This window comes from Myotis brandtii, unplaced genomic scaffold, assembly GCF_000412655.1.
Source record: "Myotis brandtii unplaced genomic scaffold, ASM41265v1 scaffold299, whole genome shotgun sequence".
Taxonomy (NCBI): domain Eukaryota; kingdom Metazoa; phylum Chordata; class Mammalia; order Chiroptera; family Vespertilionidae; genus Myotis; species Myotis brandtii.
This window is the reverse complement of record NW_005361430.1, coordinates 1237257-1250462: the sequence shown is the minus strand read 5'-3', so window position 1 is coordinate 1250462 and position 13206 is coordinate 1237257. Positions and strand designations below refer to the sequence as shown.

The 13206-nt window shown below is 37.3% G+C and overlaps 1 protein-coding gene across 1 annotated transcript in view; it reads left to right on the top strand.

Moving 5' to 3' along the window:
• Window positions 1–13206, top strand: part of PDE3A (phosphodiesterase 3A, cGMP-inhibited) — a 48100-nt gene that overhangs the window by 25308 nt on the left and 9586 nt on the right. The window contains exons 9-13 of the mRNA XM_014542354.1: window positions 4469–4582; window positions 4714–4913; window positions 6364–6567; window positions 7316–7471; window positions 9407–9665. Of these exons, the coding sequence (XP_014397840.1) occupies window positions 4469–4582; window positions 4714–4913; window positions 6364–6567; window positions 7316–7471; window positions 9407–9665 (933 nt within the window). The remainder of the gene's footprint in view (window positions 1–4468; window positions 4583–4713; window positions 4914–6363; window positions 6568–7315; window positions 7472–9406; window positions 9666–13206) is intronic.

Below are 13206 nucleotides of genomic sequence, written 5' to 3'. Positions count from 1 at the left end.
GCTTAAATGTATGCTAAATAAATCATTAAATGTTCAATGTATTGCTCGTTTTCCAATGTATGCCTTTCATTGACTGAATTCAACTTTTGTTCTGGGAGCTGCAGAGTTAAATCACTAACTATTGAAGTTTTTCCATATAAGGTAAACCTGGTTTGGTGTAGAAGGAAGGTAGGATGATGGTCTAAGTAATAAACTAGAAAAGAAGAAACATCTGGAAGTAGTTGTGGAGAAGTTATTAGAAACATTTTTTTAAATGAAATAAATGGGAAGACCCAAGGAAAGGATACAGCCAGTGTTCAAGCTTATGAACTTTTGAATATTCTGAGAGAAAGTTTGTCATTTACAATCATGAGACATTGGAACACAAAGGAGATGTTAAATTATATTGTTTTAATATGTAGCATTTCAGGTAGCATCAGAACACGTCAGTAAAATTGTCCTACATGCTAAAAGCTACATGAAACTGGAGAAAATGTCCATAAATCTAATTAGTGAGGTTGTGGAAATGTGTGGAAAGCATTTGGTACTTTTAGAAAATAAATGCGTAGCAAGAAAAATAGTCAAACGTAATATATGGGTTGGAACATGCCTTAGAAATATGTTGTTTAAATTATATTTTAACTTTTAAGTTTTAAATTTGCTTCTATGTACCTTGGACTTTAGGACCCATGTCTTTTTGTAGTTACAAAGAGCTGAAATAAATAGAAGTTATATGGAGAGGATAAAGCACAGGTATTTCCAGAAACTGGTATACATTGACCTAGTGACCCATTATTAAAGGATCGTTTTTCAAGATGCCATGCACATACTACATTGGAATGAAAATGCACAGCTGATGATGTGTGATAGCAAAGGAGAGTGAAGAATCAAACCTACAAATTACATTTGTGGGATTAGGCGAGAGATGAGCCGTGGGAGTATGAGAGAGAGGAGCTTAAGAGCACTGGGCCCTTTGGGAAAGTCTGGTCAATGGGCTATGAAGTTGGAAGAGAGAAATGAGAAAGGGGTAGTTTGAAAGGATCTCAAGATAAGTCTTGCTTTCTTAATAATATTTCCAAGGCCCACCCTGGTTGGATGCCAGTGATTGACATGAGTTAGTGATTTCTCAAAGGCTAAGAACCTAGTAGTTACATAAATACACTTTTATAGAAAGGACACCACCAAAAACACTAAACGACAGCTAGTTACCAGACTAACTTTACAAATTAATGTCATATTTCCAAATATAGTTTTGTGATATAGTCCACTACAGGCAAGTTCTAGTGAGCAATTGACATAATGATTACTAACATTTCTATAGGTAGAATACCACTAAGTTGTAGGGAAAGTTGACAAATACTTAAGTGGAAAAAGAAGTTTCTAAATCCTAAATTTTTAAATTAATTTTTACACTTTCTTATTACATGTTTATATGTTATAAGTAAATAGTTGTTGTTTTTTCTGAAATAGTGGGTTCTTCATTCTATGTGAAAAGAATTTGTTATAATAAACCTGCTTGTCCTATTAGAAGCCCCACTTTTCGTGAAGGGAATTTATATCTTCTCACAAGAAAGTTTTAGCTTGGTTGGTGATCACGTTTAAATAATAGTTCCTTGCATGTGGAAGGGTTGTAAATCTATACTAAACAAAAGCATTGTGTATCACTAATTATAATGGTCACACATAAAATTTTGTTGTATGTCTACTTTTTAAATATTTACTGCTAGAGAACTAGATTTCTAACAACTCTGGCTAAATAAATCCATAACTAAATGAAAAAAGCCTGAGTAACCAAAATAGAGTTAAATTAACTTTAATATGACAATGACCTAAAATTTTCGAAACTAAATTTTATTTTACTTTTGAGTATACTTTAAAATTTTTTCCAAGAAAGAAAATATGAAAACTTTAAAATTTTTACCCAGAACCCTTACCAAAATTTAAAGAATCTAGATTTTAAAATAGTTCCCCTGTACCTGATTTTGTCTATCTCTCAACTCAAACAAGCTCCACCAATACCCCACTACTGCCCCCTTCCACTCTGCAATTTTGGGTGCATGCACAAGTTTCCTTGACTAGCAATAGTGATGGTAATTACTTGTTCAGAGTAATTTTCCCAGCTTGCAACAGGAAGAAGAACTCTCAGAAGGTCTCTCCCAACTCATCCCCTAACCATGGCACCCTCTGCCCAGAGGCCATCTTCTTCCTCTACGGGGTCTTCACTGCCTTCTCCCTCCTCAAGGACTTAGCATAGCTCTTATTTTAACTTTGTCATTATATTCTCAGGAATCATCAAGAGAAAACTGGTGATCTGTGCTAATTCACCATTTTGTTCTAACAGCAATAATTTGTTTTATCTGAATGATATTTACATTAACTACAAGCTTACTATATCATATACTCTTAAGATGCATTCCGGCCCTGGCCAAGTGACTCAGTTGATTGGAGCATTGTCCCATATAGGAGGCAATCGGACAGCAGTGTTTCTCTCTCACATCGATGTCTCTCTCCCTTTCTCTCTCTCTCTCACTCTCTTTCTCTCTTTCCCTCTTCCTCTCCCTCTCTCTCCCCTCCCTCTCTTCCTCTCTCTCTAAAATGAATAAAAGCATATCCTCAGCTGGGGATTAAAAATATAACAAAATAAAATATGTCCTAGCAGTTGTGGATAGAGCATTGGCCTGCGGACAGAAGGGTCACTGGTTCGATTCCCATTCAAAAGCACGTACCTTGGTTGAGGCTGGATCCCTGGCCGGGGCTGGTGCAGGAGGCAGATGATCCATGTGTCTCTCTCACATTGAAATTTCTCTCTGTGTGTGTCTCTCTCCCTCCCTTCCACTCTCTAAAAATCAATAGAAAAATATCCTTAGGTGAGGATTCACAAAAAAATAAAAATAAATGTGTTTCCTTCTGTAATTCTCACAATTGTACTATCAAAGCTTTTATAAAGACATTTCTCAAGCACTCACCCAGCCCCTCAACTGAATTACCCACGTCACATAAAGATTTACTCCTAGAGTTGCCAGAATTGTAGGAAATAGGCACCATCTACCTACATCCCCTGTGTGCTGCCAACACCACAGATGTCATGGTTTCTTCTTTCTTCTTTGACCAGGGGACAGGTCTTTCTCTCAAATTTCCATTAACATTTCTGTTCTCTTCTGTTTTCTCCTCCTCTGTTCAATATTACTCAGAGATGTAATCTATATTATAAAAACCCAGTGGCCCTACGGTGCGCGTGGGCGGGGCTGTGAGCCAGGTGAGGTGCACGTGGGTGGGTGGGGCTGTGAGCACAGCCAGGCTGCGTGGGTGGGCGGGGCCCCCTGATTTCACGAGCTGGGCTTCTAGTATATTATATAGTTATATGCCACATAGCAACATTGTGGTCAATGACGGACTACCTTTATGACGGTGGCATACCATACAGTCTAGGTGTGTAGTAGGTATACCATCTAGGTTTGTGTAAGTGCCCGCTATGATGCTCCCAATGACAAAATTGCCTAGTGATGCATTTCTTAGAACAGATCCCTGGCATTCGATGGTGTATGATTGTATTGGAAAAGGACACTGTATCATGGTTAGTCAGCAAAAATAAAATGTGTAAAGTAAGCACATTTATAATAAAGCATACCAATCAATGAAGCATCATGAGGGCTAGATAAACAAGAGAAAACTTAGGAGAATTGCACCAGAAAAAGAAGGCAAGCAAAGAGAGCACTGGGCCTTTGTTCACTGTTCAACAGAAGCTGAACTGTACATATGAAATAGATCCCTCCCTACCTTTGATAATGACATTATTAAATTCTGGTTTCTCCGTAGTTTTTATTCTTCTAAATGGCCTAACTCCCTACATTACTGTATAAAGACGTATTTAATTTTCTTTTTAGGTATTTCCTATAACTTTATCCCCAAATCAGAATTTCTAGATCAGAGAATATTACTGATTTTGGTTTTTAATTTTGCTTTGTGGATTCACTTTTATTATAGTATTTTAAGTTTGATTACAAAAGAATACTGCTATATTCTATTCACAGATCATATTTGGAAGCAATTTATCAGAGATGAAATATTGAGTGGTATAGACCATTGGTCTGACCAGTTGAAGTATGTCATGGGTCTTTCTTTAATCTACTGCCCAGTCTTATACAGAAGCATGGAAATAAGTATGAGAGTAAGCATTACAGTTGTTTCACATAGTGAGTTTCCTATATATATTAGGTTTCTAGTATGCTCTGAATATAGATTTTTATACTTCAGACATCTGCACACATAAAGAATATTGAGTGGTTTGTGGGAGGTGGGGGGTTTCTTGTTTCTATAGGATAGAATAATGGAAGAGTAATCAAAGAGTATTTTTCCTAGAATGTTTGGCTGGCATTCATTGGGATATTAAATTGTTCGGACTAAACTATTTATCCAGTAGATGGCACTCTTAGTCCTTGGACCCCAAAGTTCACAAATGAATGACTGTTCCTTTGCATTGGTTATATAGATCATAACAGAATCCATGCTACTGACGTCTTACATGCTGTTTGGTATCTTACTACACAACCTATTCCTGGCCTCTCAACTGTGATTAATGATCATGGATCAGCAAGTGATTCAGGTACGTGCTAAGGACATCTGTGCTCCCTTGTGAGCTATGGGAACAATAGAGTACCTTTTTAGGAGGTCAAGATAAATGATATCATTTACTTCTTGTTCAAAATCTCTATTACTTTCATCTTTTCTTTTCAGATTCTGACAGTGGATTTACACATGGACACATGGGATATGTATTCTCAAAAATGTACAATGTGCCAGACGATAAATATGGATGTCTGTCTGGAAATATTCCTGCCTTAGAGTTGATGGCACTGTATGTGGCTGCAGCCATGCATGACTATGACCACCCAGGAAGGACTAACGCATTCCTGGTTGCAACTAGTGCTCCTCAGGTAACTCTATTTTGATTACGAGAAATAATTCAATTGAGAGATTTCTCTGAAAAAAAAAATCGTTGTTTTAAATTTGATTTATAATAGGCACCAAATAAATATGAGCCGAACTATATTTGGCCCTGACATAAAGTTCTTAGAGATCATGCCAGCTTTGAAAAGATAATGTGATTTGTTCCAAGTTATTCATGGCAGGTATGCAACTTGATTACCCATGGAAATCTCTTCTTAGTTTTTTCCTAAGGAAGGAAAACTACTTGAATTCATGTTTATGAACTTCCTCAACAAAATCCAACTTGTACAGAAGTCCCTTTCTGAAAAGATTAGAGAACCAAATCTTTTTGGACTTTTAAGAATGCAAGGCTTCTTTGTATATAAATCCCATTCCTTTGAAATATATTTTTATTATAACAATTATGATTCGTAAGGTATATTATTGGTCAGTCGGAATTAAAAATAAATTTATTTCATTTGAGGGAAATTTTTTCCTGAACCTAGCATTCCAAAATGGTAACTTGAAAGAAGCACATCCTTAGCATATATTTACATGTAAGTCAAAATTAATCACTAAGTATCTAATTATCATTAGCTATTCAATTAAACTCAGTAAACGTCTTCCTCTTTTATAGTCTAGAATTTTCTTTTACTCTATATACAATAAAAATATTCTGTTGCTTTTTTTCCTGACTACCTACTTTAATTTATTTCAATGTGTCCTTTGAGCAGAAGCATTATTTTTTGTATAGTCATGCAAATCCTCTTGCCTCTTACTATTCAAATTGTCCTATTTTTATACCTTAGTAATAATGTCCTTCTGTCCTAATGCCTTTTGTTTTTTATCCTCTATCACACTGTCTTTAAGCATTTTTTAGGCAACTTTCTCTTCTTCTGGGCCTTTTCTGAGCATTATTAGAAAATTGCAAACAAGTAGATACTGTTACCTTCAATTACTAGATAAAGGGTGATAGTTCCTATGGTTGATCATGGGGTGAGAATGTTTTAAATCATGGACTTGTCAGGGATTTCATTCCTCTTTATTAGTTATATCTTTAACTAAGAGGAGGCCATTCTTATTCTAGATGCAAAAATAGCTGAGTTGCCTCTCAGGTATATTAATATATTTGCATATTTTTATGGTTAAATTCCTGTGCCCTACAAAGAAATCTAATAAAATCTAACACTAAGCCCCTCACTTGGAAGTGTTTGGAATAAAGTTTCAAATGCATTACCTTTATTTTACCAAAAAAGAAAGAATGAAATTTAACCAAAAAGAGTAATCAACAGCCAATGTGCAGCAATCAGTGATTCTTAATAACCAGCAGTCACAAGACTACATTTTTGTGTTCCATGAAAACAGAAAATTCCAAATGCATTGCATATTCTCGTCTGTTTTTGTAATATTTTTTAACTTAAAAAATTGAACTCTTCCCTCTCTCGCTTGTTTGCCTAGGCGGTGCTCTACAATGATCGCTCAGTTCTGGAGAATCATCACGCAGCTGCCGCATGGAACCTTTTCATGTCCCGGCCAGAGTACAACTTCTTAGTTAACCTTGACCATGTGGAATTTAAGCATTTCCGTTTCCTTGTCATTGAAGCAATTTTGGCCACTGACTTGAAGAAACACTTTGACTTTGTAGCCAAATTTAATGCCAAGGTAACTAGATTTGTACCAGTCTTCATTTCATGGCCACACTGAAAGATGTCATGGAACTGAACTATTGAACAAGAGTCATTGCTATCACCTCTTATATGTCCAATGTGAAAATGAAATTCAATAAAATGTTTAACTAGAAGCAGATAAATAGTCATTGGTCCCAATCTAGGAACTTGAGACATTGAGATGCTGTCTATATTTTATTTTGTGATACAGGGAAATAATGAAATTCTGTCATTGTGTTTTTGTTTGACTTAATTTGCTCCCATGTCTGTGGTATACAAACATAAGTAATCTGGCAGTAGAAAAGTCAAAACCCTGAAGCAATATTTCATATGTCAAACATAAATGCTCAAATGTTAATTCAAGAAAATTTCTTATTTGTAGCTACATTACTTTAATAGTAATAGATAACATGCTAATTTTAAATAGCATTTAGTTTCAACTGCATAATTAATAATTAGTCATCATTTGTTATTTTATTTTTATAAACTATTTTACTATTAATTTATACAAGGCAGTAAAACTGCATAATTAATAATTAGTCATCATTTGTTATTTTTATAGACTATTTTACTATTAATTTATACAAGGCAGTAGCATTATTTTAATTAGCTGAAAAAATTCTCATCACTTGGCATTCTGATCTCCACATGGTAGAAAAACAATAAATATTGTATTGTTTATTCTCCTGGTCAACTTTTGCTTTCCTTGAGGTAAAACACATCCATCTTTGTTTCTCAAACAGGTAAACGATGAGGTTGGAATAGATTGGACCAATGAAAATGATCGTCTACTAGTTTGTCAAATGTGTATAAAGCTGGCTGATATCAATGGGCCAGCTAAATGTAAAGAGCTCCATCTTCAGTGGACAGAGGGTATTGTCAGTGAATTTTATGAACAGGTAAGTGATTTCATCCATGCTTAGGCTGCTCATAAATTCTGCAAAGTTTCCAAAAGCTTTGAGTGTGATAAATCTATTTCATATTCACCCTAACATTAGAAAATGCATTGGCCAATTTTAATCACAGGATTAAAAAGATGACCAAAAATGGACTAAATTATAACCATAAAAATTCTAAGATAAAGTTATTTGCAAGTATTTTGAGAGATTTTAAAGTAATAGAGACATTGGAAAGACCACTGAAATATTGTCCTTTTACAAATTCATTATAATAGAAGCCAATTTTAGTTTAAATATATGAATATATACCAGCTTAAGTTTACTTTTCTAATAGAATTAAGAACCACAGTGTATGAAAAGGCTTAAAAAACAGGCATTTTTTGCCCTAACTGGTTTGGCTTAGTGGATAGAGGATCGGCCTGCGAACTGAAAAGGGTCCCAGGTTCAATTCTGGTCAAGGGCATGTACCTTGGTTGTGGGCACATCCCCAGTAGGGGGTGTGCAGGAGGCAGCTGATCGATGTTGCTCTCTCATCGATTTTTCTATCTCGCTGTCCCTCTCCCTTCCTCTCTGTAAAAAATCAATAAAATATATTTTTTTAAAAATAACAAGCATTTTATTTGACATGTTAATGTGAGGTTTAGCGCACTACCAAAAAACTACCACCAAAATGTAAACATGAGTGGTCTTCCCTGAATTACCCTCCACAGACCAGATTATACTGGAAATTTTGTATTGAGTATTGTGAACCAGTCTCTTAAGATGAATCTGGAGGTAGTGGAGCCTGGGTAAAGTACAGGGATCAGTGACATAAAAGCACATGAAGACATAAAGGAAGTGAAGATATTAATCCTTGGGGGTAATAGAAGTGATATAGTAACTATCTTCAGATACTTAACAGACTGACATACAAATTTAGGATTAGGTTTACCATGAAGTAGTTGTGGAGATTAAAGAAGATATATTATATGAAGTACTTGACACAGAATCTGATTTATAAGAAACATTAGATTCCTCTCTGCTTCCCTAAAAAGGGTATGAATATAACCAGTTTATAGAAGTTATGAGGAGATAGATTTCAGGTGAATGCCAGAAATAAATTCGCATTACTAACAGCATCCACAAATAGGATGAGACACCTTAACAAGTAATAAATTGTCTGGACATATTTAGAGAGATTATAAAGAACTTTTACAGGTATTATTCACAAGATTCATATGTACGATAAAAGGTTTGCGCTTCTAGAAAATAATGTATTGCCTCTCCTAGGAATGAGGTTAATTCATAATCCTGAAATATTGAAATACAGGAAAACTCTAAAGAAAAAGGAAAATTCGCTTATAGTAATTCCCACTATATTGTCATAAACATTGTTGATATATTAGTATATTTCTTTATGGTTGACAATCTGATTTTTTTCCAGAAAGATCTGAAATTGTTCAAAAGACAAACGTGTATAGAATGGTCCTATTATATAAATAGTAAATAAGAATATAGACATCATATAATCACAGAAGATATAATTCAACCAAAATCTAGGATAAGGTAGCAACTTTAATTGAACAATATCATATTTTAAGATTTCTGGTAGCCAAGGCAAAAAAAAAAGGAAAACATGATAGATTATGTATTTGCTTGATAATTATTTCCAGATTTGGTTTTTATGATATATGTATATAAGGCACACTGACTAATGTGATAAGAAATATCATCTGCTGAGACATTAAACCATTTCTTATATAGATCCCCTTGATCAAAAGCCAAAGCCTCAAGATCAAAAGAGTGGTATCTTTGGGGGGGAATCTCTTAGCAATAAAGAGGGAATTCACACATGGATATCTGGGTTCTTGCGTATTTGCAAATTTTAGATGCTAAGCAAATGTTGACTTTACTTGTATTTTAAACTTCCCTTTCCTGATAACTTCCTGTTTTTAGGGTGACGAAGAGGCCAGCCTTGGGTTACCAATAAGCCCCTTCATGGACCGTTCTGCTCCCCAGCTGGCCAACCTTCAGGAATCCTTCATCTCTCACATTGTGGGTCCTCTGTGCAACTCCTATGACTCAGCTGGACTGATGCCAGGGAAATGGGTGGAAGGCAGTGATGAGTCAGGAGATACCGATGACCCAGAAGAAGAGGAGGAGGAAGAAGAAGCACCAAATGAAGAGGAAACCTATGAAAATAATGAATCTCCAAGTAAGTTATAAAATTTTTTTTTAGGTTCAGATGAATCACCTGATTTTTATGAATTATATACTTTTGAGTCCCAATATCATCTGCTGCATTTGATTATGGAAACCCCCCTTAAATCTCATAAAAAGAGAAATTACAGGTTATGGGATCTATAATAATACCATGTTTACACAAAGACATGTTCTCTGTCATGAAGTAAAAAAAATTAAAAATTAAATAGTTGAAGCCTATTCTTCAGAGTATCTTAATGATTTCAGGATAAAAGGAATATCAGGTACCATCTACAGAAACTATAGACTTTTATTGGCTTGGTAAGGGGGAGACCATGTAAAGCAGTGAGAGATGGTAATCACTCATTGAGCAGATATTTACTGAGTACCTACTCTATGGCAGCCATTCTTCCAGGTACTGAAAACAGAGCTGTGAACAAATCAGACAAAAGAATAAATATATCCTTGCCCTTTTAGACTTTCATTCCAGTGGGTCAGCGGACATTAAGCAAAATAATCAGTAAATCAAAGCATGTTAGGTACTGGTAAATGTTAAAATTTTTTGAAAGGTAAGGGGATACGAAATTAAAATGTTAAAATTTAAATAAGGTGGCCATGGAAGGTCTAAATAAAAAAAACAGATGTTTAAAATTTTTTACAGACCTGAAAAAAGTGCAGGAGTAACTCATAAAGATAGAGATAAGAAGAACATTCCAAGGGAAGGGAAAGCAGCCGTGTAAAGGTCGGAGGTGGGCGGAGGTGGGCTCGGCTGTGTGGTCAAGGAGCATCAGGAGAGCTGGGTGGCTGAAGCAGAGGAGAAGGGGTGGGAGAGCAGCAAGAAAGAGAGTGGGGGCTGTATGATGTGAGGTTTGAAGTAGGGCTCTTAGGCCACAGTATGGAGTTTGGCTTTTACTCTGCCTGAGTTGGGAAGCCATCAGAGGTTTTGAGCAGAAGTGTTTGTTGATTCAGCTCACATCTCAACTGCATTGTTTCAACTGCCGTATTGAGTAAATTATTGAGTTTGGGGTAGGAAAAGGGGTCTGAGCATTGGGATGAGTTAAGAGGCTGTTGAAATTGCCCAAATGAGAGGTATCTGTGGCTTTGGACTGACTTAGTGGTAAGAGGGACAAGGAGAAGTGCTCACATCTGGTCATTGATTTGGACTGCACAGTGTACCCAATCTAATCCATTTAATTAACTATAAAAACAGATTATTTTTCTTCATGTGGTGAAATATTCTCAACAAAGGCTCTCTGCTATTTCTCCTGCCCTCCTCCACCCGAGTCCCACCCCACCCCAGGCCTTCATCACACTGTTGTCTGTGTCCATGGGTTATGCATATATGCATACAAGTTCTTTGGTTGATCTCTTCCCACTCACCCACCTTCCCACCCCTGCCTTCCCTCTGAGATTCGACAGTCTGTTCTATGCTTCTATGTCTCTGGATCTATTTTGTTCATCAGTTTATTTTGTTCATTAGATTCCACATATAATAAGGCAGTCAGAGAAAGACGAGACATAGTGGAATTTTAGAAATGGGAGGAGAACTGGTGATCATCTAGTTTAGCTGCCTCCTTTTACAAAAGACTAAACGGAGGCTCAAAAATTTAAGTAACATTCCAAGGTGTAGATGTTTTCTGCAGAATCAGAAAGGAATCCCAGGTCTCCTCATGTTTAACTCCATGGCTATTTCCTCTTGTCCTTTTAATTTCAGAATTCATGTTGACTCTGATGGTTAACTGGATTTAGCCTGAAACTTAGACTGAAATTAAATATGCACTGATAACTTCAGCAATTTGCAAAACTTGGAGACCTCCCAGGAAACATAGAATAAAATGTTTCAATATGGTATCCTAGGGAAAGAAGGCTTTTTCCTACCTCATAATTAAATCTGAAAGATTCCTGCAGAGAACTAAGAGGTTTCTAATGAAGTACTAAGCTGCATTTCGAATTTGAGCAATGAAAGGCTCTTTGTTCTCCTTTCAAGAGGTTCCAGTGCCGAACAATTTGGCTCCCAATACAAGCATGTTTTAGACCACCTGCAGACTCTAATCTACGCAAATGTATTTGGTACAAACTTGCTTCTACGTCACCTCGTTCAGTTTAATTCCAGAGAGGTTTATTGCTCATGTTCAACAGCATTAATAAGAGATCAGCTGCTCTCATGGGGGCTGACCTGAAAGGAAAGGGAAAAAGTTGAGCTTTGTGTTAGCTCCTTCCCTGTGAATGCCCTGCCATGAATGTGTATAAGTTTCGGATGGAGTAATCACCCTGCGTGGTAGAGTGTTTCCTCTGACCGTGATGCAAGTCTGTGCTGCAGCCAGTGGCCATCTGTAGCTCTCTTGATTCGAAAGGTTAGCATAGAAAGTATGCTAACCTTTTAAAATGTCTCAGCGGGAACTGATTTGTATTTAACTACAACATAAACAAAGTAGAAATAGACAAGTAAATGGCTTTGGTAGGAGAGTATTTTAGAGATTTGCTTGTTAAAATCTAATGTATTCATCTATTTTATTATTAATGAATTTCCCTTGCTGAGAAGCTTTCAAATGGAGAAATCTATGTCATGCTTCAGGCCCGTACACATGCCCCTCATTCTGCCCAGAATGCTACCAGCCCCTTCTTCACCCAGTGTATTAAGTCTCGTCATTTCCATCTCATTCAAAGGTGTCATTTCCTTTGAAAAAAAAGCTTACCTGTTTCCTTACAGGTTGAGTCTTTCGTTCACTATGATTTGACATGTCAGAAATAAACTGTACTACACACTTGTCAAAAATGGCAAGGAAGACATTATTCAAGACCATTGCAATAAGGAGGAAAAATGGAACTCACCTCCCTTGAAACAAAGGCAGGGGAGTTTTTAAGGGCTGCGATGAACTAGTGACAGAGGATGGAGGACCTTAGAGGGAGTTGCTCACTTAGGCCATGTGTGTTTGCTAACTGGTGCTTATGGAAGTTAGGCTCTCAGATCCTTGAGATGATGTTCAAATTGTAAAACTGGCTAGAGGCTGGGAAATATATATATACTAGGAACCCAGCACACGAAATCACGCGGCCTGCCCACATACCCACCACCCTGCCTTGACACCCAAACCTCTCCACACAGAGCTCCAGTGCACCTGGCCCAGCCCCCCGACCCCTCTGGCCTTCTCTGGCCGCTTCAAGCCTTTCCCTCAGTCCCTCGAGTCGCCTCGGGCTGGTTCTACCTTCTCCAGGCACCTCCCCGCTTTTGCCAACGGGACAGCTCCCCCTCGTCATGGCGCTGGAGGAAAGCCTGGAAACCTCTCACCTGCTGTGCTGTGCTCCTTCCTCAGGCAGGTGAGCGGCGGGGCGCTCTGAGTGCGAGCAGTGAGTGGCAAAGGACTGGTGAGGGGGGCACTATGAGCTCTCACCCCCGCCCTCCCAGGCACGAGCCTCCTCCGGGCGCCTGCCCGCTTCACCCCGTCTCCAGGAGCATTGCCCCGCCGCACACACGCAGGCAGCCTCCTCCTTAGCGGTCATGACTGTGACACCGTTAGGACCAATTAGCATATTACCTCTTTATATATATATAT